Consider the following 24,032-nt stretch of genomic DNA (forward strand, 5'->3'; position numbering starts at 1 on the left):
CGTAGCGATAGTCAATTTCCGTGGTCATCGGATTTAATAGCTCCCAGATGGCGGCCGCCATCCGCCGCGTGGATTCGACCGATACTTTGAAATCGTTCACGCAGATCGAGCCGGAACAATGAGAATCGAGATCCGGGGCGTGAATGGCGCGGGAGATAAGAAACGTCAGATGCGCGCGAGAAGTAAAGACGGGGGGAAATCTCAGCTGACTAACGACCTTTCTGCGGGAATTATCTGGCAGCTTCGCCGCTCCTCGAGTTTATCGGGTCAAGGAGGATTGAACCGGAAGATTGACCAACTTGGAGAAACCACGCTTGAGTTTCTGCGCGAGAGCCAACAGGCGCTCGCATCAATGCCTATTCAGGATTATAAGTTCAGCCGCGAGGCGGATTCCGAAGGGATTCGCGCGAGAAAGTAATACGTATAATGCGATACAATAGCGAGTCGAAATCGCGGGCCGCAAGTTCGAGACCGGCTCAATTAGACCAGCACGCACTACAGTCTCGTCAGTTTGAACCCTCAGCCGACGAAATAGCTCGCTACAGCCATCGTACACTTTGTACGAGATACTCTCAAGGAACGTTCTTCGAGAGATAACATCACGTGTGCACAAGAGGACGCTCGCTTAAATGAAGCAAACGTTAACGAGCACTAACTACAGTTTATATATTTTAATTAGAACTCACACACACACACACACACATACGCATACATGCACATATATATGCATAATTCGATGCACGTGCGCATAGAATCCTAAACCCGCGATACGAAGAGACCACTCGACACCTTTCTGATATGAAGTACGCGTTGGTAATTTAATTTACCTTTACGCTCCAAAGTCCCTTTATCATGAAATTCGGTGCCGCTGTGGTTTTTTTTTTTGTAATTACGCGACTATGCGAGAGAGTTGACGTAACTTAACGTACCTCATTGACGTACCACGCGATTAAATAAACAGTCGAGTGAGAGAGCGACCGTTTGTCCCGCGTGCTTTCTATCAATTTAATCCCACGACGGACGGTGTAATTCAGTTACGTTCGACAAGCCGTATCCTTATCGCTGGGGCGTTGATAGCGCTATTAAATGACGACGTCGCTCCTCACAAAGAGCACCGAAATTGGCGTAGTTTCGCGTACGTGTTAACGCCACCATAAACACCGTGTTAATAGTGTGCGCAAACGCCACTTAGAGCGTTAGTAAAACGGACTTGGTGTAACAGCGTGATGTTACTCGACCGGCTATTATTCACCGGGCCCGGGCGACATTTTGATGCACTACGTCTAACATTTATTGTGCCACCTCGTCTCTAATTCAGAACCATTATGAAGCTTTACAACGGGAGAAACGGACGACGACGGTGGCGCGGCAGGCGAAATAATACGCGAATCGCGGGAGAATCAAGTAAATGAAGAAGAATCTTGGATAAGAAAATCGTGAACAACTTCCAGGATAAGGGAGAGAGAGAGAGAGAGCGTTTTCGTTCTCTCTCTAACTTTTTTCGGACTCGTTCCTTCGAGCCGTAAAAAAATAACACAGGCCGACAAAATGAGACCGACCTCCTTACCCAGAAACCAGACTATACTTTCCCGAAGGTTTTCGGTGCACTGAGTTCAAATCTGGCCGCAGAATTGCTCTATCACATCAGGATTTTGAGATATTCTAACCTAAAAGTGTAAAAAATGACGTTTTTGCCCACTTTTGCGGTTATGTATGCAAGCCAGAGTAATTTTTCTCAAAAAAGTAAAAAAAGAGGTATTAAAGTACAAGTCTTCCTCTTTCAAATGGCGTTGAGTTTGCTTAAATATCTTTTTGCTTCGCTGAGAAAAAATTTTGTCGACCTGTGTAATTAGCCCTGGTCGAGCGGGGATGCAGCGCGTTGTCTCTTTAATTATGAATTCTCTCAGTCGGATTTTTCGTCGCGTCACGCTGCATATCGTATCAGAGGGAAAGGTCAATAATGCGGAGATGAGGAGACGGATTGAGATGGGCTTTCAGAAGGAACGGATGAAACGCGCGATACCGGCTCGCATTGTAACGGTATTCATTGTTCGATGAGCTAACAGCGCGGCCAAGTTTGCTCTTCTTATCTTCGGTATTAAAACGTTTCAACAATTCCCACGACACTGACTACGCCGTGTACCCGCTGGTCTTTCCAACTTTTCTCCCGCGGCCTCACTTAAAACTTTCGAACCGGCAACTTAAAGTATTGGCTCAAACCATAATGACCTATAGGACAAACAAGTTTCAAACTTTTTACCGACCGACGTTGATCCGCCTTAACGGCGGTTATAATGAGATACAAGGCTCGCAGAGCGGCTTCACGTCAAGCGCGAGTGATTCGGATATCTACGCAAAAGGGGGGGAAGGAGAGAGAGAGAGAGAGAGAGAGACGAGGGCGCAAAAACACGGCGATACCATTGTGATCGCGATAGTCGTTATCTCATGGGATAATAATGTGTTTTAGAGGACAGAGCGGATTGCGAGATACGAGGGAAACGCAATAGACAAAAATAAAAGCGCGATACGGAGTTCCGCCGGGAAACACTATCGATCCGAACTCATTAACTGGAACCTGGGACCTTATGATGTAAAAGTGTATCGAGTGAATCAAAGCGCGAATGATGATCATCTAGGATCTTTCCAAGGCGTCGTACGTAACGGAAGTTGCAAAAAATACGAGTTCCATTAATCACTTCGATATTTCGAATCTCCGAATAGAGTTCGAAGGTTCAAACAATTCGACCTCAAGTCCCCGAACTTCGTCGTTAAGTGTCGAATTATATCGAAATTTCGAAGCTTCGAATATGTCGAATAATGCTATCCCTAATCTCACTTGTTTCACGGTATCGGGTCTTTTCTTACGATATCCGTAATTAGACCACGTTTCATGTATCGCGATCATCGCGACGAGTGGCGTTCAACGAGTCTCCCGGAGTTCTCGCGGCAACGCGAAAGCCCTCCGCCTCGTCTCCGACATTCCCGGAGAAAACCAAGAGGAATCTCAAGAAAGGGTCGCGCGACGAAAGACGGGACGGATTTTCAGGACGCCATCGAAGAGGCGCGCGCGCTCGCCGATTTTTAATTAATGTCAGGTCACGGAGAGAAATGGCTGCCCCATTACCGTCGTGTTCCTCAGACTTGGAGCGATCTCGACCCTGTCGTGCCGGGGACGAATCGAAAATCGATGAAGTCGTCAGCGCCCGGTGACCGCCTCTATTACCAGCGCTTTCTAACGTTCGCCGCGCATAATCGTTGATATATCGGCAAAGTCATGCAGACAGCTGATAGGTAAAGTTGCCTCGCCGATCGTACGACGCCCGCAGATCCCTTCACGCGAACCAGACGGACAAGGTAAAAAAGGAAGTGGGCCGTTGAAAATCGCACGGAATCGCTCTTGATGCGCGATCGGCGAAAAAGTACGCCGTTCTTCGACGATATTAAATGCAACGGCTACGCTAATCTTCCGGATCGATTGGAGACTGGGATTAAAAGAATGAGAAGTGATCGACGGTGAAATTATGATAATATTGTTTTTGATGATTCGTGCGAGGGCGGATAACTGGCGCGAGCGAGCAGAGCTAAGGATTATTTACGGAGCCGTTAAGAAGCCGCGGATTACATAAGCAACTAATAAATGCAGCATTTTCCACTTTAATCTAACATTACGCAAGCGAGCGAATTAAACGTCTAATTGGCAATAGGGACGTCAGCCGTTCTGACATAAGCTCCGTTATTTCAGCGAAAGAATCGCCCACTTTATCTTTCTTGAGGAACGACTTACTGCGGAAAAGACGAGCAATTCCCGTTTTAACTAAGCTCTCGTATTACGTTCCTCTGCGTTCCGCAAAAATAGATTACAAGCATCGTCACCGTAGATTAAGCGTAACTTATAATGAGCGGAACTATTGATTTTTTGCTGCGAAAGTCCGGAGCATCGCTTGTCTCATACGTAAACATTAACGTCAGAGCTTACAAGGAGTTAACCTCTTGAAATGTAAGACATCATTCTGCAAACGTGGATAAATCTAATTGCTAGACAGAAGAATCACGTCGTTCATTTAAACCGCGGATAACAATACCATTACTCTCTAAAGTGTGATCAGTGCATAATCACTGAAGAGCAGTCAGTGGTCACTAGTAATTGTAAATATAGTACTGCAAATCAGGAAAATTTCGCTGAAAAAGTCTGTTGATAGCAACGGCCGCTTCCATCAGGGAGATCTGACTCAGAAACGGTGAAGGAAAGATATTATTTATTGCCTCTCTCCTATTATTTTAATAATTCATTTATCAGTACAATATTGTCTCACTGATTGAATCAGTGACATTTTCACTGATGCGACACAAGAAAGTACGGTATATTATTATCATATATATAGTCCAGGCACAACACCGTCCACGGTGTATCGATTTATCATTAAATTATCATAGAATATATTATACACCGCCAACGCCTGGTTCACACACATACACACGCAGCCGGCGAGGGCTTACCTTCTCTGCCGAACTTGCGCTTCTTCTTGCCGGCTGCGCCGCTGCCGGACGAGCTCTTGCTCGAGCTCTTGTCCTTGCTTTTCCAGCGTATCAACATTTTCCGCAGCCTCCTCAGGGTCTCGAGGGCAGCGTCGTCGGACGCGAGCGCGGCGCGGATGCCCGTCGCGCGATTGCACGTGCCGCGCACGTTCACAAACCGTAGGTGGCACGTAGCCGCGCGGGACGCACCGTTTGATGCAAACGCGCGCGATCGACGGACGGACGTCGCACCGCCGCGCGAACCCGCCGTCTCGTTGCGTCGTCCATCATCGGCGAACGTGGGACGTGCCGCCTCTATCGTTCCCGCGCGAATTCGCCGGCGGAATCGCGAGAAGGACTCGCGGACGCGACTCGGCAAGTCGCAGGCTGCTGGCCTTATCTGCAAGTGCGACCAGTGTCGTGCGTAAAATGCCTGACCTTTCAATGGCCGCGGTTGCTAAGGGGATAACGGTCATGGGGCAGCCCCCATATGGTCGCCGATGAAATATCGGCTGGCTGCTAATGACGCGCATTAACGGTATTTAATTCCCTCAGCCGGCCATAATGTTGTCACGGATCATACGGAGGCGCTCATTGAGTATATCCCCTTTGTAATTGCGGTCATCAAAAGCACCTCTGAGCACTTTCGCAATCAGGATTGTCATACGGCAGCTTGCGAGCTCGCACACGACCGCGCTGAGAAGCGATCCCTGATCGAGTAACGCGCCATCGCGTCCTTGGGAATTTACGATCGCGTAATTCGCGAGCGAACATCATCGTCGATCTCTATCAATCCAGCCGCTGACGATCGCTCGAGATTCGAGAGACCGAATTCGTACCCTTCGTCGGAAACATCCACATAGCTTCGTCTATTTAACGAGAGGGAGAGAGAAATTCGGCGGTCTACGTCGAACATTTCGCCAACGATGACAACAGAGAACTGGAGACGCGTCGTCGAGCGGGAAAATCTCTCAACGTGTGAACCGTAATTATGCGAGACGTAGTCGAAATTGGAGCCGATCGTGTCGGGAGATGTCGATTCGCAGGAAATCGCGATCGTCGCCGCGGCGTCTCGGCGCCATTGGCGTTGCCATCTTCCGGTCTGCGAAGAGTTTTATGGGGTGGTAGATGGATACTCGGGCGTGCTATGAAACGAATCGGATCAGTGGGTCAAAGGAATGACAGTCTTTCGTAGTAAGGACATCGCGCCATCGCTTCGGATAACTTCGTTTATCCCGTTCCCTCTCTCTTTCACTTCCCGGCATCGACAACTTGAAACGAAATTGTTGACGCTCGCGAGGGACAACGATGATGGATAGCACGCCGAAAACGATCGGGATGGAGATTCTCTATTTCTCCGACTATAGGAATCCCGCTCGTCCGGGATTTATTATTTTTGTTGCCCCGCACGAGAGCCATCATCCTATCGCGATTCACCAAGAGCAAATCGACTGTGTTAATTAGACGTCATTTATCATCACTTCGCGCGATATCAGAAGAACGTCCGTTTCATAATGCAGCGACTCCAATTATCAAAGCTTCGGGATTTATTACGATTTTGCGCGAAAAGAGTATCGAAATACCAGTACCAATTAGAGGGCAGCTTTTTTTTTCTTTTTCACGAAGCAATACCGCCTTCAAGAATTGAAGAATTACCGAGAAGATTGCCATTCCCCTTCCCCTCCCCCTCGTTACTGTTTCTGGATTACATCGTTATTATTCAAGGGAGAACTCCACTTTCATAACACTCTCGTCGGATTTGTATTTTCTCACGATCGGAACTGTGATGAGACAAAAGATCATACTTCTTTGTCTTCTCCGCGCTTTTCACCGTATAACAATGCAGATTGAAGTAATATTACATGAGACATCATTTCGAACTAATAATCCATGTAACATCACGTACCACCGAGGAGGTGTTCACAAAACCCACTTTGATGGAAATTTCGCTCATTAGCCTTTACCTTATCAGAGCAAATTAAATTAATTAAGAAACGTAAACCGACTTTGCGAGAACAGCCCTTATCAATGCAGCCGCTTTATTAGGACAGGAATTCTCATCGTCATTCGGAAAGGGCGTCGGCCGCGTACTACGATAATCGCACTCGTCATTCAATATCGTCGAGGCAAAAAATACCGGCGACTCAGGCTTTGGATGGAGAGAGAGAGAGAGAGAGAGAGACGAATTGTTATCGGCGATGTTGTGCGCCCACATACCTCCAAGAGAGCGACTCACCTTGGTATCAATGCAAACTGACGATACCAAAAGCGAACAAGGAACTCGACGCACCGTACCAGTTAATTAACGAGGCTAATTGGATCTTTTGCTTCTTCGATGAAACGGCGATTAATTGGATTCGCAGATCGAAATGTGGTTGCTCGCTCGCGTGCGACCAAGTGAAGAACCGCTATTCCGGCTTGCGCAGTTATTGCTTTTCGGTGCTCCGGTGGTCCGACGTCACTAAACGAATGCCGCGTAGGAGAGATTCGAGTCGACGCGGGGTCATTCGATCGGCAGTGCTCCCTTTGGCCCGCTCATCCCTCACCGGGCCACTCCACTCTGATTCGTTGATGTTGATTTATGGGCCGCCCGCGAAACTTGCCGCGATCGAATTGGATCTTGCGTCCAACTACGCGGCTTTCCGAGCTCGCCTGAGAAGTATCCGGCTTTTTGGAAAAATTCCAGAGGACAAAATTGCCAGGATGGGATTGCCCCTTTGAATTACACCTCGGTAAATAGCGGGAGGAATCGACGCGGAACCTCAAAGATGACCCAAACACGACGGTTCAACGTGAGAATAGAAAAAAAAAAACGGCGAGAAAGACCGAATAGAAGAATAAAATAAAATGTCAAATATATCAAATGACGGATCGTCGTTTAACCTGACATCCAAAAAAAGACGCGAAATCTGTTTACCTTTTAATAAAGTGATATCACATCTCCTTGATTATATTATTTTATTTCGACGAGGTGATGTTTAATGTGCCCGCGACTTGGTACGGTTTTAAGTTCTCGAGAAACGGCACGTAGTGAAATAATGAACAAGATGAGAATTGACATTAGCGCGCTACGTCGTCGTGAATGAGGACTTTTCCTCGGCTTCTGTTAATATATCAACGTCCGTATCCTCGTTTCCTGCCACTGTGTATTTCCTTACCACGCGGCTATTAAACATATCTCTTATATCGTTCAAGGAGACAATACTTACTTGGGAAATAAGTCGTCACTTTCTCATTTCCCACACTCTGTCAACAGGTAGTAAGATGGATCGGGTATCACTGCTAAAAAAAAAAAATTGCCTTGATACAACAATAAATCGTTCTACACCGAGTCATAATCGTAATATACGAGCCGCGTGCCAGGCGCGCCGAGGAGAGGCAAACTTCACCGACGAAACATCACCAGCGTGCGAGCACTGCATGTGCGCTGATATAAACAGGGTCGCTTCATCGACGACATACGTAAGTTCCTCGCACGCGACGTACGATGCCATTTGCGATAGACACCAAGGAACTTTCCCGAGGAGCGTGTCGAACAGAAGGTGTACGAGTCAAGGATAGCCGTTACATGCGCTCCACACGCGGCACGGTTGCTGTGCCGAGGTCAAGGCGCTCAATAGTTCACTATATTGCTGCTCGGACAGTAGTCTGACTAGCCGACGACATTCCATTTTTCATTTCCTTCGAAGAACAAACGAAGCCACATTGATCGATGCGAATGAGCGGGTACGATGATCGCAGGAGGCAAACCGGGAACCGTTCGCACCTCTGGTGCACGCAACGTGACGACGGACGGCTAACTACCGCAATTACCGCACCCGGATGACCTTCTCACCTCCCACGTTTAAAGAAACCGATAAAAAGAAGCGAGAAGCGGAGGAAGCAGGGACCGAGCGACACGTTGTTCCGCACTGTGCCGCAGCGGAACCGCAATCAAGATGGTCGGCAATTTTACCGGTTATCGTTACGATCAGGCAGGACGACGACGATCCACGGTGACAGTCCCCCTAAGTTTACGAGGATCACGCTCGATGGTCCGGGACAGACATTCGATGGGGGACGAAGTTGACGGACGAGGCACATCACCACGACGACAACGACGACCACTACCTACACGTTGTTTCACAGGAGGTTACGCGGCAACGGCAGCACCAGCAGCAGCAGCACTAGCACCACCACTACCACCGGCTCGGCGAATTCCTCCCTTAACGTCCTCTCTGCCGAGACGTCGCCGCGTCTTGTTCTACGGGTCGAGCAACGCGTCGCCCGCGACGACTCTCGACGACGACGAAGGTCGCGATCGATCAGTACTTTTCGAAAAAGATGCTCGCTCTTTCACTCGAGAGAGAGAGAGAGAGTGTGTGGGAGAGACGGTGGGATACGAACCACCACGACCACCGGCTACACGTCGTTTCACACGGTGCACCAGCAGCGGCGGTAACAACAGCGCAGCAATATCGGCCACCGGCAGCAGTAGCAGCCAGCAGCGGTGGCAGTGGCAGCACCATCAGAAAGAGAGAGAGGGGTACGTCGTGCTGCTGGGACACCCGGAGTCCCGGCTATATCCTCCCCTTTCCCATACCCCTCCCCAAGCGTCTTCCTCTCTCCTTCTATCTTCCCTGCGAGTGACGTCACGGGAACGGAGTCGGGGATCGATCCCGAACGCCCACCTAGGCCGCATCCTCTCTCCCGAACGGTACTGACCGGATAGAAAACATTCGACGACGAGCTCCACGGCGACCTCCGGCGACCTGCGGACCATACGTACGCACGCATCGCCACCCAGAAGGGCGTAATTCCACGCCGGGTGCAGCCGGTGCAACGCGGAGCCTGCGGAGGAAGGGAAAATGGAACGGGGATGTACGTAGAGGGAAGAAACGCGGACCGACGGCTCACCGGGAAGTCCGCCCTCAAGCTTGAGGCGCGGTAACTTTTGAATTTCCGGACAACTTCCCTCGTTAATTATACCCGCCATTGGCAACTTCTACAATCGACACAGCGCTAATTAAATCGGCACGTTCGGCTCAATTGGACGTTCATCATTGTTTTCCCAATTTCCCGCGGCGGATCTCGCGAAAACGGAGCTTCGCACGAGAGAAGGATTGATTTTGCATTCGGTTCCAGCAACTACATTTTTCTTTTCTTTTCATATGTATATATCTAATCATCACTTTTCCGCGTGTACCAACAGTTGCAGGACAGCCTGTATATTGAAATCCAACTGTTAAATTTCGTTGGGTAACAGCTGCGTCATGAATTTTCGCGTCAGATCGCGGAAAGTGTCAATAATCCGTCGAAAAATGAATTACCCGGCTTACGGTGGCGTGGTTGTTTTCATTGCTGTTTCTTTCTGCAAACGTAACATGTTAATTCGATCTGTCGATGGTCCCTTTTCAACTACAGTGTCCTGTAAACGATACGTCGGCACGTGTATCAATAATTTCGAAGGACAATATAAGCGTAATGAAGCGTCTTCCGATTAATTTCACGAAATGAAGTATTATTCGCGAACGGATATACGCGCGAGAATATGAGATACGGAGGAGTTAATAAGAATAAAATTAATTTGCCAGATAGCCAGATCATTGTTCCCGTCGCCCCTCCCCCCTCTGCCATTATGAGACCGGAATGCGTTGGCACGACTCTCAGTTCCAAACATCGAACATTCAAATCTGCATCTGCGGGTCGGTTAATCTGCATAGATATTGCGCCGCGCGCATGGCGCGTGTGGAAATTCGGCAAACTATTCTACTTCCCTATCAGGAATTCTTTTGTCCCCGGAAACCGCTCGTGCGCCAATTCGGCGCTCAAGTGGCATTAAAGGAAAGCTAATGTTCCCTCGTTCGTCGTCTTTGATCCCCGATTTTTCGCCGTGCCGTTCGCGAAGAGATCCAACGAGACTGAAGTCTGCGGGCTGCAAATAACGGAGGCAAGAGGAAAATCTTGCGCCTCTTCGATCAAAAAGAAACGATGGAAGAACTCGATCATCACCCACGATTTCTTTGCCTACTCGGTGATTACGTAGCGGAAAGAACGTTGAACCAGCTCGGTTGTAAAAATCCGGATTTATTAATTTTATAAATAGAGGAATTATACTTCGTCTCTCTGATAATCAATACGATTATTCAATCAGTCTAACAGCGTTCGTTAAATTTTTTAACGAAATTGAGGAGTTACGAGATAATGAAGTTAAATATTTGGTAGCTATGCGATACAAAGCACGAGAATGAATATTGTAAAATAAAGGACCGTTCTTTCCTAATGATGCTTGACAAAAATCCGCTCTGGACACGGTTAAAGCTAAAAAAGTCCACTTGACCAATGTAGAAAATATTTTGTAGTTGTATTAAAATCGGTCTTTGTTAAAATTTTTGTGTTAAATTTTTAATATACCTGTGTATTAATTTAACATATTATGTTTATGTTATCTCAATTTTCTTTCTATCGTTATCTCTTTTATGTTGAATCGACATTCAACATTTGTGTTGAAATAATACTTGTAAGTATTAACAGGTTTTATACTTCAGTATCGATTAACATATTATGGATATTAACTTTGTGTCCATTTTTGACGTAATATTTGTATCATTTTTCAACGTATTCGTCTTGCTTTAAATATAATACAAAAATATGTATAATTCATTTAGGACATATATGTGAATTTCACTCATTTTTTACCGTATAAAAGGGACTTTTATCTATATTAAAATGGTACGCGGTATATAATACGGTATTATTGCAATTTTATACGATTTTAACAGTAAAGCTGACGAAGCTTTACGAAGTCTTAAAAGCGATGTGATTTAGCTTGTCTCGTAAATTCTACTGGGAATCAAAGAGGATATCTTTGTCAGCCAGCAAGATTTTCTACGATGCATCCAGAGCCGTGAGCGCGCGCGCCTTCCGTAAGTATACTCTCGAAACCATAAAATTTTAATGTAGCGCAGTGAGGCAACGTCGTGGATTTTACATGAACAACCATGAAGGTACTTGAGGTTGAACTCGGAACAAACAGACGGTCAAATTTCGTATTCTGCAGCGTTATGCGTTTTCTTATTTTCAACCGCCTCCTCCTCCTCTTTCTTGTTCCTGCAAAATATTTTCGCAGGATAAAAATAGCCCCTTTCTTCAAGTTCATCCTGACGTTCTATCGGAATATATTGTAAATTGTAATTATATAATTACGGTTGTTTTACCCATCGATCCCCGACGTAAAAACTGGCAATTTGCTGCGAGCTGACGTTGATTGCGACGCTACGTGCCTCGTGATGATGCAACATTATTATCGGGAACATGCTTGCGCGAAGCTTTCTTCCGTGTAGGCGATTCGATGCGTCTCACGACCGGAAGAGCGTGGGTGCAAGAGTGCATTGGTCGCTGAAGCGACATCTTACGCATCGGTCGAGCATTTTACCGGGAGATGCAATGTCAATGACCCTATTTACTCCGGTCTAAAAGAGCGGTCTAATTGCGACTGTGCTGTTCGTATTACGGAAAGATCTACCACCCAAGAGGCGTTATTCTACCAATAGCGTCCGGGATAATATCGCTCTCGCACAAACATTTAGAAATACGTCGGACATTGAAAGCGAGACATTTACGGCGAGCAAAGAGGAAGAAGAAATTTTATTTCACGCCCGTCCGCTCCGATTTTTCAGAGTGGACAGAGAAACGTTTTCCCCCCCTTTGTTATACTTTAATACAAACACGTCCGGATTTTTCACCAAATGTCTTTGCATCTCTATACTGCCTCCGCGGCTATTCAGAGCGACCGTGTACTTTTCTTACGTATTTACCTTCTCATTCTCGTACTTCGCGGTTTATTCTCCTACACAAAGCCGAATTAATTGGTCCTCGGTAGAGCGTCAATTCGAGAAATCCCTCCCCCCCCCATCATTTCGCGAAACGAATAAATATAAATGAAGTTCCTCGAGGCAGCAACGACACCGCGGAAACTATTGAATCGCGGACTCCGAAGGGCGAGGTAACTCGATCGAGCGGCACGGAGGTAAAAATAAAAGCTGAGGGGTGAGGAGAGAGCGCAATCGCGGCGGCCGCGTCCTTTCAGGCGACGACGAGGTAGGCGCGGTTAATCTCAAAATTCAGCCGATGATGTTATCTTCGGTTTACCTCGCGCGCTGCTTGTGCAGCTTCAAACGAGGCGAGAGGTCGGTTAAATAGGCGAATAAACAGGCACAGAAGAAGCAGGCGGGCGAGGTACCGCGGCACGAGCGCGTAGTAATCGCGAGATCAAAGTCCGCGCGTTTGCGCGCGCGGATGTTTATACGCGGAGGTGATCTTGCAGCGGCGTGCAGCAGGCAACGGGGAATCCACGTAAGAAGATCTCCGTCGTCTTAGCGTCCCTCCGACGCGCATGCAGTTTCGAAAGGGCTGAAGTTACGAGAACGACATTCGTTCGCGTTTCTCTCTCTCTCTCTCTCTCTCTCGCTCCACGAACGTGCTCCGGCGCGACGCCTCCGCGCGTTAAGAGGCTCATTCGAATGCACGGTCATACGCCGTCATGCCATGCGGTTTGCATCTCGTCTAGACCAAGCTACGAGCTGCAAAGGACACCCTTCGGTCGGGATTATTCGCCGAAAAAGCAGCCGCAGTACCCTCGCTAATTTCTCATCGATTTAGGAATGTAAACGATATTCCGTCCGACTTGACACTTTGAATTTTGACCATCGAATTCATGATCCTCTTTTTCCGTGCGATACATATCAGCTGTGCAAGTTAGTTCGGTGTTTTCGTTCACGAAAAACCATCACCTACTTATTGGCGGAAGGTGTACAGTTTTCATTTTCGAAATAATCTCTGTTACTACGATGACTTTACTTACGCCATCTATCGGGCAGTCGTGGAATTCTATCACGGTAGAAACTTGGCGATTTTGAATTAATAAAGTCATCGATGGATTTTTTAATGTCCTCTACTGTTTTAAAATGTGTATCAGTTAAATGGCGTTGCAATGACCGAAACAGGTGAAAATAGGTGTGGCGGAACTTCCAAGCTCGTATTAAAAATGACATCTTTTGTTCCGTTTGCTGTGTAAAGTTGAAGTTGCATGGAGCACACACATATACACACACTGAGGCCTCTTCGAAATCTTCTCGAAACCTCTGATAATATTTTCACAAATTGTACTACGCACTGCGCCTCCGCCCAAAGCCGAACTAATCATTTTTGTGCACTTCGCAATATTCGTTGGTAGTAGCAATGCAAAAAGAATTTGCAGCAGTGCTGAATATGCGCTTTATCGATCGCAATAATGTTCACTTCCACTTACTGAAGTTATGTTAATTATTCCGCAACGTTACGCGAGATATTTTGTAAACATTGATGGAAACTCTTTAAAATTACAGTTGAGCGCGGAAGAATATTTCGATTTTCAACGCTTATTAAAAATGAAAGGATGAAAGGGGCCGGGTTAATTTACATACTTAATGCGTATGTATGAATGAGAGGCTATTATTCGGAGAGTTCTCCAAGTCGAAGTCATTGTTTACCCGGGACCTTCGTTACGGGCTTTTTTCAGAATTCCACGATTGTTCCGCGCGCGAAAAGAAATGTCACGTTTATTTAAAACTCTCTGAGCCCCGAGTTTCTTTCCGGAGTTCCTCGAGAATAAATATATTCCAACGCCGCGTTTTAATATCTCTCGCATAAAAGCTTGAATAAAAAGGTTCACTCACCCAGTCGCCGCCGACGTTGCTCCTCGTTGCTCCATCGGACGTCGTTGTACGCGTAATTCCTGGCGCTGTTCCCGCGGCGGGACACGCCGAAGGGGTCCTTCGGCAACGGAGGCAGGGGCTTGTTGGCGTCGTAGTCCTGCTCCAGGCACCTCGACGCCGCGCCGCGAGCACCGTACAGAGGCTGGTCTTGGCTGGCGTCGCGTCGATCCTGCTGCAGAAACACCGAGTCGGTGTCCGAGGCGCTGTCCTCGCTCCTGTGTCGCCTGGTGGGCGGCTCAGGTGCCGTGCCACGCTTCGTTGGCCAGCTGCCCGTCGGCAGATCCGGGCCGGCGTTCGGCTGATTGGAGAAACTGACCCTCTTGGGCCCCGCGCTCCCGTATTCCATCGATTCCCCCCCGATAAGACTGCCCCTCTTAAATATCGGATGCGGCCTCGACCTGCCCTCTCCGTCGTTGACGTCCTCCTCGTGCGCCCCGCCGGCTTCCGACCTCCTCAGGGATATCGCGGCGGCGTCGGTGAGCGGCTTGGCGCGTGTCACGTTGAAACTGGACCGCTCGATCTCGCCCCGGTGGAAGTGCGGCGAGGCGCTCTTCGATCTCGGCGCGTCGCGTCCCGCGGGATCGCGGCAGTGGACGGACTTCATCTCCTGCCGGTCCCGCAGCGCCTGCTGCGGCCGGACTATCAGTACCGGCTGATTCTGACCCTTCGGGGCCTGCATCAACGGCAGCTTGCCAGTCGGGCTCGTCTTGGGCCGCTGCTGCGCGTTGCTCCAGCAAAGACCGTCCCCGACGGAGCTAGTCGTCGCGGTGGGACCGAACGTCTGATTCACACCGGGATGCAACCCAGTGGGACTTCTCGTTCGCGTCCTGCAGTACGCCTCGTACGAGCCGTCGTCGGCCAGCAAATTCTGCTCGTAGATCCGCCGCTGCTGCTCCTCGTCCAGTTTCTTGAGCTGCTGCCAAACCGCCTCCCGCACTTCCGGCAGGTTGATCTTCGGCGCACCCTGCCTCGGGCCGGGGCTCGCTTGCGAGACCGCCGACTTCCGTTGCGCCTCCAACGCCTTTTGCTGCCAATAAAACGCTTCCAAGTGCTGCCTGGTCTCGCGTTTCGACGGCGACAGGGGTCCGCAGGTCGGGTAGCATTGTTGAGCGTACGCCGGCTCGAGGACGCGTTGAAGGTACAGCGATTCTTGACTCGGTCGCGGCTGTTGCTGCGGTCGTTGAACGTACACCGGCTGTTGCTGCTGAACGTAGCCGGGTTCTTGTTGCTGCCTTTGACGTTGCTCGTACATCGGCTCGCGCTGAGCCGCGTTCGCGCCCACGACGTATACCTTGTCTTGATTCGTCATCGGCGACGAGGGTTGTCCCTCCGACGACGAGGCTGACGTCGCGGACGAGGCTCGTTGCTGAACGACGTGTTGCCGATAGGTTTCCTGCGGCGTGTTCGGCGGCGGGGACTGAGCCGTTCTTTTTTCGTTAGGCGCTTGTTTGCCTTCCGGATTACGCGACTTCCGCGGTATCGAGGTCTGCCCTTCTACCCAGGCGACCCTCTCGTCAACGTTGCGGCGAACACCCGACGGCCCGTAGGAACCGCCACGTGGCGACTGCTCGTTCTCGCTTTCTTTTATCTCCGGCGCGTTGCCCCGCGGGGGGCTCTGCTGCTTGCGGTGTCCGTAAATCGGCTCGGGACGTGAGATACCTTTCGAAGAGGCGAAGGACGATACAGCTCGCTGGCCCGTAGATTTCGCCGTGACCGAGGAGTCCTGGCCGCCGTACCGATCTCGCGCCTCGATTGGAACGATGCCAGGAACGCATTCGCGCGAGTCCGCTATGGGGACGGGCGATCCCGTGTCGCAGAGCCTGGCCTCGTTCAACGGCCGGGACACCCGGGACTGATAGATGGCCTCTCTCTTCGGCGAGGCTATCAGGATTTGATCATTGGGCTGCGACTTCCTGACTAACGCCCTGGCTCCTGCTGACGGAGACGTTGCCGCCATTGTCATTCCGGGCTTCGACGGTGATACGTTCTGGGCGCGTATTCTCTCCGCTTGGCCGGCCGCTAATGACTCGTTCTTCAAGTTCGGGTCGATACTCTCGGGACTTTTCCCGTGGTCTCCGTGTGCTTTCTCCGGCTGCTGTCTCGGCTCCACTTGCGCAGTTTCCGTGTCTTGAAGAGGCTGCTGGCAAGAACCCTTCGTGGAGGTGCGCTGATTCGGTGAACATTTTTCCTCGTAGCCCGGGTCGTTCCTCTTATCTGGCGAGTTTGCTGCTTTCGTATCCACGGGATGCCGCTCGTGACACGGCGACGACGGAGTCTCATCGTACACGTGCTCGTCGACGTAGCGATTCGCCGGCTGAGGAGCCGCCGGTTGAGACTCGTTCTCGTAGATCCTCTCCCGCGTATCGTCGAAAGGTCGCTCGGTGGGTGAAGTTCGTGCGCTGCCGCGGGGCGAGTGCAGGTAATACTCGCCGCTCTTCGAGCTGGACGGCGAGAACTCGCTCTTTTGACTGGAGTTAGGCGTGCAACTGGAGTCCGCGTAATCGCCGGACTTCTGGCTGGAACCAGGCGACGGGTATTTCGGGCTTCGCCCGACCAGAGGCGCCCTCTGAGTCTGATTCACGATCGGCTGCCGAGTGATTTTCACTTGCGCCGGCACCGACTGCGGCATGTGGATCAGACCGGCCTCGATGCTCCGCTCGTTCTGATAGAGCCCGCTTTGGTTCTGGTAATCCACGTTATCGGCGACGCATGCATCCTTCCGATACTCGTCGCACAGCGGTTCCACGCCGTCCTGATAATTCTCGTAATTCGACAGCTCCACTCGGGACTGCGGGATCTCGGGCAGCGGCCTGTCGACTGGATGAATAGCCCGAGGCCGCACCAGGTACCGTTCGCTAGGCGGTGCCGAAATCCGACCGGAGGAGCCGTGATTTCTCTGAAAGTAGCAACTGCGACCGGCGTGATTCGGTTCTTGCAGACTGTGCTTGCGTTCCAGCTGGCCGTATCGTCGGCTGTCCTGCTCCTCGCGCCTCTGCCTCTGCTCGTACTTCCTCACATCGGGCGAGATACCGAGATGCCCGCTCCGGTCCATCCACCGTTCGTCCGGCGCGATCGAGCTGAGACTGGAATCCGTGGTGTAAGATCGCTGCGCTCTGGCTCGGTCCCGAAGAAGCCTCGAGTCGTCCGACTGCAGCAAGTGATCGGGCGTGCTGGTAATCGGCCCTTGCTCGGGGAATAACTCGCGCTTGATCTCGTCCAACCTCTCCTCGATGATCGAACCGTTCAGGCTGTTGTCCAGCTTGACGTTCCTCTTGATGTCCTCGTTCAAGTTCATCGTGTCCGGCGACCTCGTGTAATTGCCATTCTGCTGGTAACGGGCGAAGTGCCGCTCGTCGTATCTCTTCCGTTCCTTCTGCTCCTTCTTCTTGTAGTCCTTCCGAGAATCCTTCGGCGAGAAGATGGCCGGCAAAAGTCGCCGAAATCCGAGTTTCTTCTTTTGCTTTTCCTCTTTCTTCACTTTCGACGATCCCGCTTCCATGGTGAACTCCCTGATGAGATTGGCGTAGCCGTCCTTTCCGCGACAGTTTCGAGCCGCGCAGGCCGGATCGATGAATTCCTTCGAGTTAAGCACCGGGAAGGAGCCGAGCGCCTCCTCGTCGCTTCCTTTGTTTAAGAGCCGCTTTTCTTCCCCTCGTTCCTCGTATTTTGCCACTTCGATATCCCCGTCGCTCCTCCTTTCACTCAGATTTGGATCACTGCAGCTGCCGACGTTGTCGTTAAGGTCTTCTTGCTTCAGATTTCCGTTTCCGTGAACTATCGCGGTGGTCGTGAGTACTGTCGAGTCGGCTTGCTCTACGTCCCATCGAGCGCGCTCTTCGTCATCCCCGTCGTCATCGTAAACACGATCGAGTCCGTCGATATAATCGTTGTCGTCCGTCTCTACTCCATTCGTCGTCGCCCGCGCGATATCCTCGTCGACGGCCTTGATTCTATCCTCCAGACACGAATCGGAATCGACGGTGCTCACGGTGGTGTCCTCCAGAATTTCTTCCGAGGTGCGCCTCTTCGACTCGTCGGTCGACGTTTGCCTCTCCGCAAACTTCACCGAGCGCTTCCGGTCAAAGAGCAGTCGGGCGTCGCGATCCTCGACGATGCTTTCGCGCGAGGACGCGCTACCGAATTCCTCGATGTAGGAAGACCTCGAGGATTCCGAGGAGTTACGTTGCAGCTGAGCCTCCAGGAACTCCCCGGACCACCTCTTCTCCACTTCCGTCACTTTCTCGCTGTATATCCGCTTGGTGTTGACCTTAGCCGGCGGTAAATCTTCGATTTCACTGCTTCTCTCGTTGTCGGAGCTGTAATCCAGATCGGTTTCCAGCAGCCTCCTCTCCTCGATCTTCAGTCGTTTATCCAGATTGTGCTTCTCGAGGAAATCCTTATCGAATCCGCGGCTCGATCTTTCGCTGCACTTTGTGTCGACGGTAACCGGCAGCCTCAAAGCATAATTGGCTTGAAGGTCCAGCAGCTTCTCTTTGTAGCTTTGCGCGGTGCTGGCGTGAATCCCGGTGCTCAGATTCTTTTGGAGGTCCTCGATAGTCGTCTGACTCCTCTCCAGGCGGTTCTGCGCGTCTTTGTCAATTCCCGTGCATTCTTCACGGCTTTCAAAGCCTTCAGCGTCCCCCCCGCGCTCTCCGATTTCGTCTCTTCCGTCGCGATCTTCGTTTGCAGTTTTACACGCCTCGTCGTCCCTCTCAGTTTCAACGGAACTTATATTATCATCGTCTCCCTTATCGCTCCGGGTATTTTCCGCCTCGGAAATGCTTCGTTCGACCGGTTGTTTAACTTCAGCCGCTATCTCGTCGGCAACTTTTTCCCGATTCGGTGATAAATCTTCGCGCAGTTCTACTTTCGTCGCAGGGAGCGATTCCACAATCAAAGATGAATTATGCCGTCTTTTGTCCGCAGGCTTCTCCGGGACCTTTGGCGGCACTTTGTGTTTCCTGGCGTTGCTCGAATTCAAACCTTCAATCACGATGCTGCCGATAGACGGGCTTTTAACGAGCCGAATCGGCTTGATCCTGTTCTCCTCATTAGGCGAGCCACCACCGTCGCTCTTTTGACACCTCGGAAGTGGAAGTTTCGATTGGCCGGCGAGGACGTTGCTCCCAAAACCGGCGTCCGGCTTTGACGTGAACGTGTCTCCCGGTACCGAGACTCGAAATCTACCGTTTACCGATGACTTCTGTTCCCCGTCTTTCGTTCGCTTGACAACGCCCGGCTTTGTCCCCGAGCTCAGAGACAGTTTCCTCGAGGTCTCGTTTTTCGTCAGCAATACTTCGCGCGAGCCGTTCGACGATTCCAAGACGATCTTCTCGACGGTAATCTTGTCAACCGAGAAAACCCGCACGTTTCCCGCATCCGATCCCTTCCCGTCGCCCTTAAGTGGCTTCTGATTGTGCCGCGCATCCGTTCCCGAGACGTCGCTACCGAGCACTCCTTCCGTTGACTCCATGCTGGTTCGTCGCGCACCGTTCACCCTTTAAAGGCGCCTAAAACAGTTCCCCCGTATGACGTTCTCGCAAACGCTCGAAATAATAGCGACGCACTTATATGAGAGGATATGCAAAGGCATTTCAAGCAACTATAAATGAGCCCCAAGAAACGATTAAGAGGAAAAATGAAGATTATCGAACGCAGGATAAGATACCAGAAGGTACTCGTAATATCGACGACTCGACCGTGAAATCCGGCACTGAAGAGGAAGGAAAAAAAACACTGGTGGGCACCGGATACGCGCCGTTTAATGTCACGTTGCGATCTATAATTATTCGGTGTACACGAGCTCCGAACGCTGGGAGCTCCTGGAGCAGACGCACGTCGAGAGGTGACACGCGATGAACTCGAGATAACTAGATAAGTGGCTGAGCAGTCGCTTGAAATTTTCCCATTAGTCCAGCGCGCTGGGTAGCCGCGTTCGGTGCTTAACCCGGTCAAGTACGTGGTGCACGTACGTACGTTACAGACGGACGGGCGGCCATGTGCGCGCCAACCGCGTGTGTACGCTGACGAGCACGTGCCGGCACGAGCGGAGCGCGATGCCGGGTCGCACGCCAACAAACGAAGTAGTCTAAACACGTATACATTCTAAACATCGAGGCAGAAAATCTCTTCCTAGCCCCTCGTTTGCGCGCGGTCAACGTTTCTCTCCGGGAGGAGGAAGAAGGAGCCGAGGACTCGCGCGCGCGACGGCGTAAAGTCGCAAAGTGCAACGACCGTAACGAATTCGTTCGGGAACTTACAAAGCGTCTAAAACGAGAATACTGGCGAGCGCGCGCGCGCGCGCACGGCATCGTGCCGTTATGCCCTCTTCCGCCTATATTTCCCCTCGCAATGACGGTGAAACATTATGGATACACGTCGATGGTGGCAGGGGGAGGGGAAAGGAAGCGTACCGAAATACGTTTATTGACGTCCTGGGACACGAACGGTCCGTGCACGGGCGCGGTGGATAGCAAAATATGCACCGGAACGAGTTTTTCTTTTTGTTTTGCAAAGACGACCTATTATTAGCACTGGCTTCCCTTCGATACAGCGACGTTTACCGCACAGCACACTTTATCCAAGGGACATCTTATAAATATCACAATACCTATAGGACATCCCAGAATGGTCTCAATTATTCAGTGGATAAACCGGCAAACGTTCATGTGTCCGCTGTATCTATGTGATATCCTACCGATATCTTAAACGTCGTCCGAAGGATATCCGGATAAGCTCGAGAAATATCGTAAGCTATATTATTATGTACTCATGTAGCAACATGTAGTGCGCGTTATTTTAACGTTTAATTTTAGCCTTTCACTGACCGCTATTGACGTTTTCAAGACGTGAAAATGACCGTCTAATGTCACAAAAAGTTGACTTCATCGAACGTAGAAACATGCTACAATATCTACATTGTAGCGTGTTTCTCGCTATGATTTATATTCAGAAAAAATACTATTGTTTTACTTTATAAATTTGGAAATCTGCGACAATTTCCTCAGGATACGATAAAAATTACGTTCTCGTCTCTACTGCCAAGCCCAATTTGACAGAGGGATTCGGGTGATCCTGCCATGCGTGTGACGTAATGCGCGTAACCGCGTGTAACCGCTCAATGATAATTAGACGAAGATAAACTACTCTCGATAAAATCCGCCCGCCGTGCCTTTGTCTTCATCGGTGACGTACTGCACGATTGATCGCGGCGCAACGAGAGTGCAACGCTCTCCTGCGGCGACTTATCCGACGAAAGAAGAAGAGAGAGAGCACCGTAACTATCCTAACGACTTACTTAAGAAAGTTCCACGAGGCACGCAGCACGGGTGTTAATCAATTTCAATCACAATCACACCAGAGTGAGTAATTATGACGGAGGGCGGGAAAAAATTCAAGTGGCGGACTCGCCCCGATAATTCTACCACTTTCCCGTGTTTCTTCGGACTTCTCGCGGTGAAACTTCGCCTACTTTCAAGAAAGAAAGAAGAGGAATGACGTGATGCGGTAAAATGTTCAGCCAGGAAGGGCGGGCAGTTCATCCACAGTGTACTTTCAGGTGCATCCGATTCTGATGCAACGCGAGCGCACCATCCACCGGCGCACGTTCCGGTCCAAGTTCGCGCACGAGTAAGACTTAACATTGTTAACCGTGCCGGCACGTTGCACCGACGTTTCCGGGAAAACGTTCACAACCGACTGGCCAGGACCTGCATTATTCGTGCAACTGAGAGTTACGAGCGACGCGCGACCGGCGACATGGCTAAGAGGGAAGGGAACAGTCGAAGAAACGCAATATTCGCGCGAGTGAAACCAGCACACCGGTGTTGACTTACGGTATAGTCATTTCGCGCAAGTATCCGCTATCGCCGCTGATTACGTAAACAATTCACGTACTGCGATACACAAGCTGTGTGCAATTACGAGAATGTACTCGCGCGCGACCACCGACTCTTTCTGCCTGGCACTGTCGTGCTGCACATCTCGCGTAATAAAATAATGAAATAATGACAAGTCCTGCGTGTGTATACCTACGTAATAATAATTATATTGAGTTGTGTTAGATAAATTCGCATAGAGATTTTTACGAAAAATTCAAAGCCGACCTTTCTATAATCGGGCTCAAGTTTTTCGTTATTTTTTCGATGGTGCGTCGCCGAAAAAAAAAATTATTAATACATTATTCATTCAAGTCGCTATGAGAAAAATATAGTTATTTTTGAGGACGATATCCTTTCTGTGCTTTAACCACAAATGTAGTAGCAACATGCACGGTAAAGTTATCATCACTGACACTATATAGTAACACTTACTAGGAAAATAGTTCTCCTGATTGTTTTTATGGTTAAAGTGAAAAGAGAATATTGTTGTTCCCGAAAATAAATATATATTTTTTTTCAGTGCACGTAACTATGAAACTAGCAGCCTAAAACCCTTCGCCTAAAAATTCTTATGAACAAATATTTGTCGGAATCAATATTTATAAATACTTATAGACACTTATACACAATAAAAATAATACTTATAAAAAATAATACTTATATACCATATTTTTAAATACTTATCGGAATATTTCAACTGAATTGTATCCCTTTATAAAATTGAGATTGTAATCTGTTAAAGTCTAGAGAGTAGCACTTTTAGGAGAGATATCGCGAAATTTTACCGTATCCGTACACACAATTATATTTATTGCTTCCCTGGGGATTAATTTATATTCGCGAGCGTCGCTATCTTTGGTCTAACGGTTGCATCATGAATGCAAAAAGACCGAAGGCGGTGGATTAGCGGGTAACGGCAAGGCAAATAGTATATATGCGGGAATAATAATGCGGAAACGCCATCATCCTTCCTCCTCGTCTCATGATTATCAACGGAGAATTTGAACGGCGAGCTGGCGACGTGACAGCCGGCCTCGATGGAAACAGAAATAAACGGAATCGAAGAACAAAGCTGGTAATTGACAGACGCGTTTTGTCCGCCGTGGCTCACCGCCACTTTCGCTTAATTATCGCAGTTCTCGTTATCTCATTATCGTCATTAGATAGCATCGTAAGGGGGCAACGTCGGAGACGTGATCCTTTAGAGTTTGCCGACCGTCGGTTCACAAGATGCAGACGGTGTATCGAGTGCATCCGCGGGTCACTTCCGACACTTATAAGGTAATCCGTGCTGAATGCGGAAGTACCGATCCCGACAAGATTTGAAAATCATTTCGGCAATTCCCAGATAATTCTACAAGACGAGAATCCGCGGGTAATGGTAAAACCTAGAAAAAACAACGCGTGCTCCTAACTTCATAAATTATTTTCGCAGAGAGGAAAAAGGGAGAAAGCCGAAGGCACGATTTCTAATACCGACCATTGCCCCACTGCCAAAATTTTTCCGACCGCCCTATTCATGCGCCGGGCATTGTCCGCGCTTGTATTTACGGGAACCGAATTGTACTCGTATTTACAGGAACAAATGTGCATAGCGCGGCTCTATCCGATGGCGAGCAACGAGTGCGTGATTACATCGGCGGGTGCGTCGGCGATTTTATCTAAACGGGGCGCGCGCGTATATCGCGCTCCGTCTGTGCATCCAGTCTAATCATTTATTAATTGTCCGCCCGATATCCACCGGAAGTGCGCGAGATGTCGGTATCGACATCGTACGGTCTCTGCAAAAAGGCGCGCGTTAAGAAGGCGCATCAAACCGGTTCGCTTCCTTCCGCGTTAAATGCAGCTCGATGGTGATCGCGATAGTGCTCTCTATGCGGCGTTTAATAATTTCCCCGGCGCT

General features: G+C 49.7%; 1 protein-coding gene across 22 annotated transcripts in view; it reads right to left on the reverse strand.

Annotated features, from left to right (window-relative positions):
* Positions 1-24,032, reverse strand: part of LOC106741797 — a 215,236-nt gene that overhangs the window by 177,192 nt on the left and 14,012 nt on the right. For all 22 annotated transcript variants that reach the window (XR_001374212.1, XM_014614120.1, XM_014614124.1 and 19 more), the window contains exon 2: positions 14,211-19,759. Coding sequence is in view for 21 of the 22 variants with exons in the window: in XM_014614120.1 (XP_014469606.1) it covers positions 14,211-19,722 (5,512 nt within the window). In the remaining variant the exon portion in view is untranslated. The remainder of the gene's footprint in view (positions 1-14,210; positions 19,760-24,032) is intronic.

The sequence above is a fragment of the Dinoponera quadriceps genome, unplaced genomic scaffold (genome assembly GCF_001313825.1).
Source record: "Dinoponera quadriceps isolate SergipeBrazil2010 unplaced genomic scaffold, ASM131382v1 scaffold533, whole genome shotgun sequence".
Taxonomy (NCBI): Eukaryota; Metazoa; Arthropoda; class Insecta; order Hymenoptera; family Formicidae; genus Dinoponera; species Dinoponera quadriceps.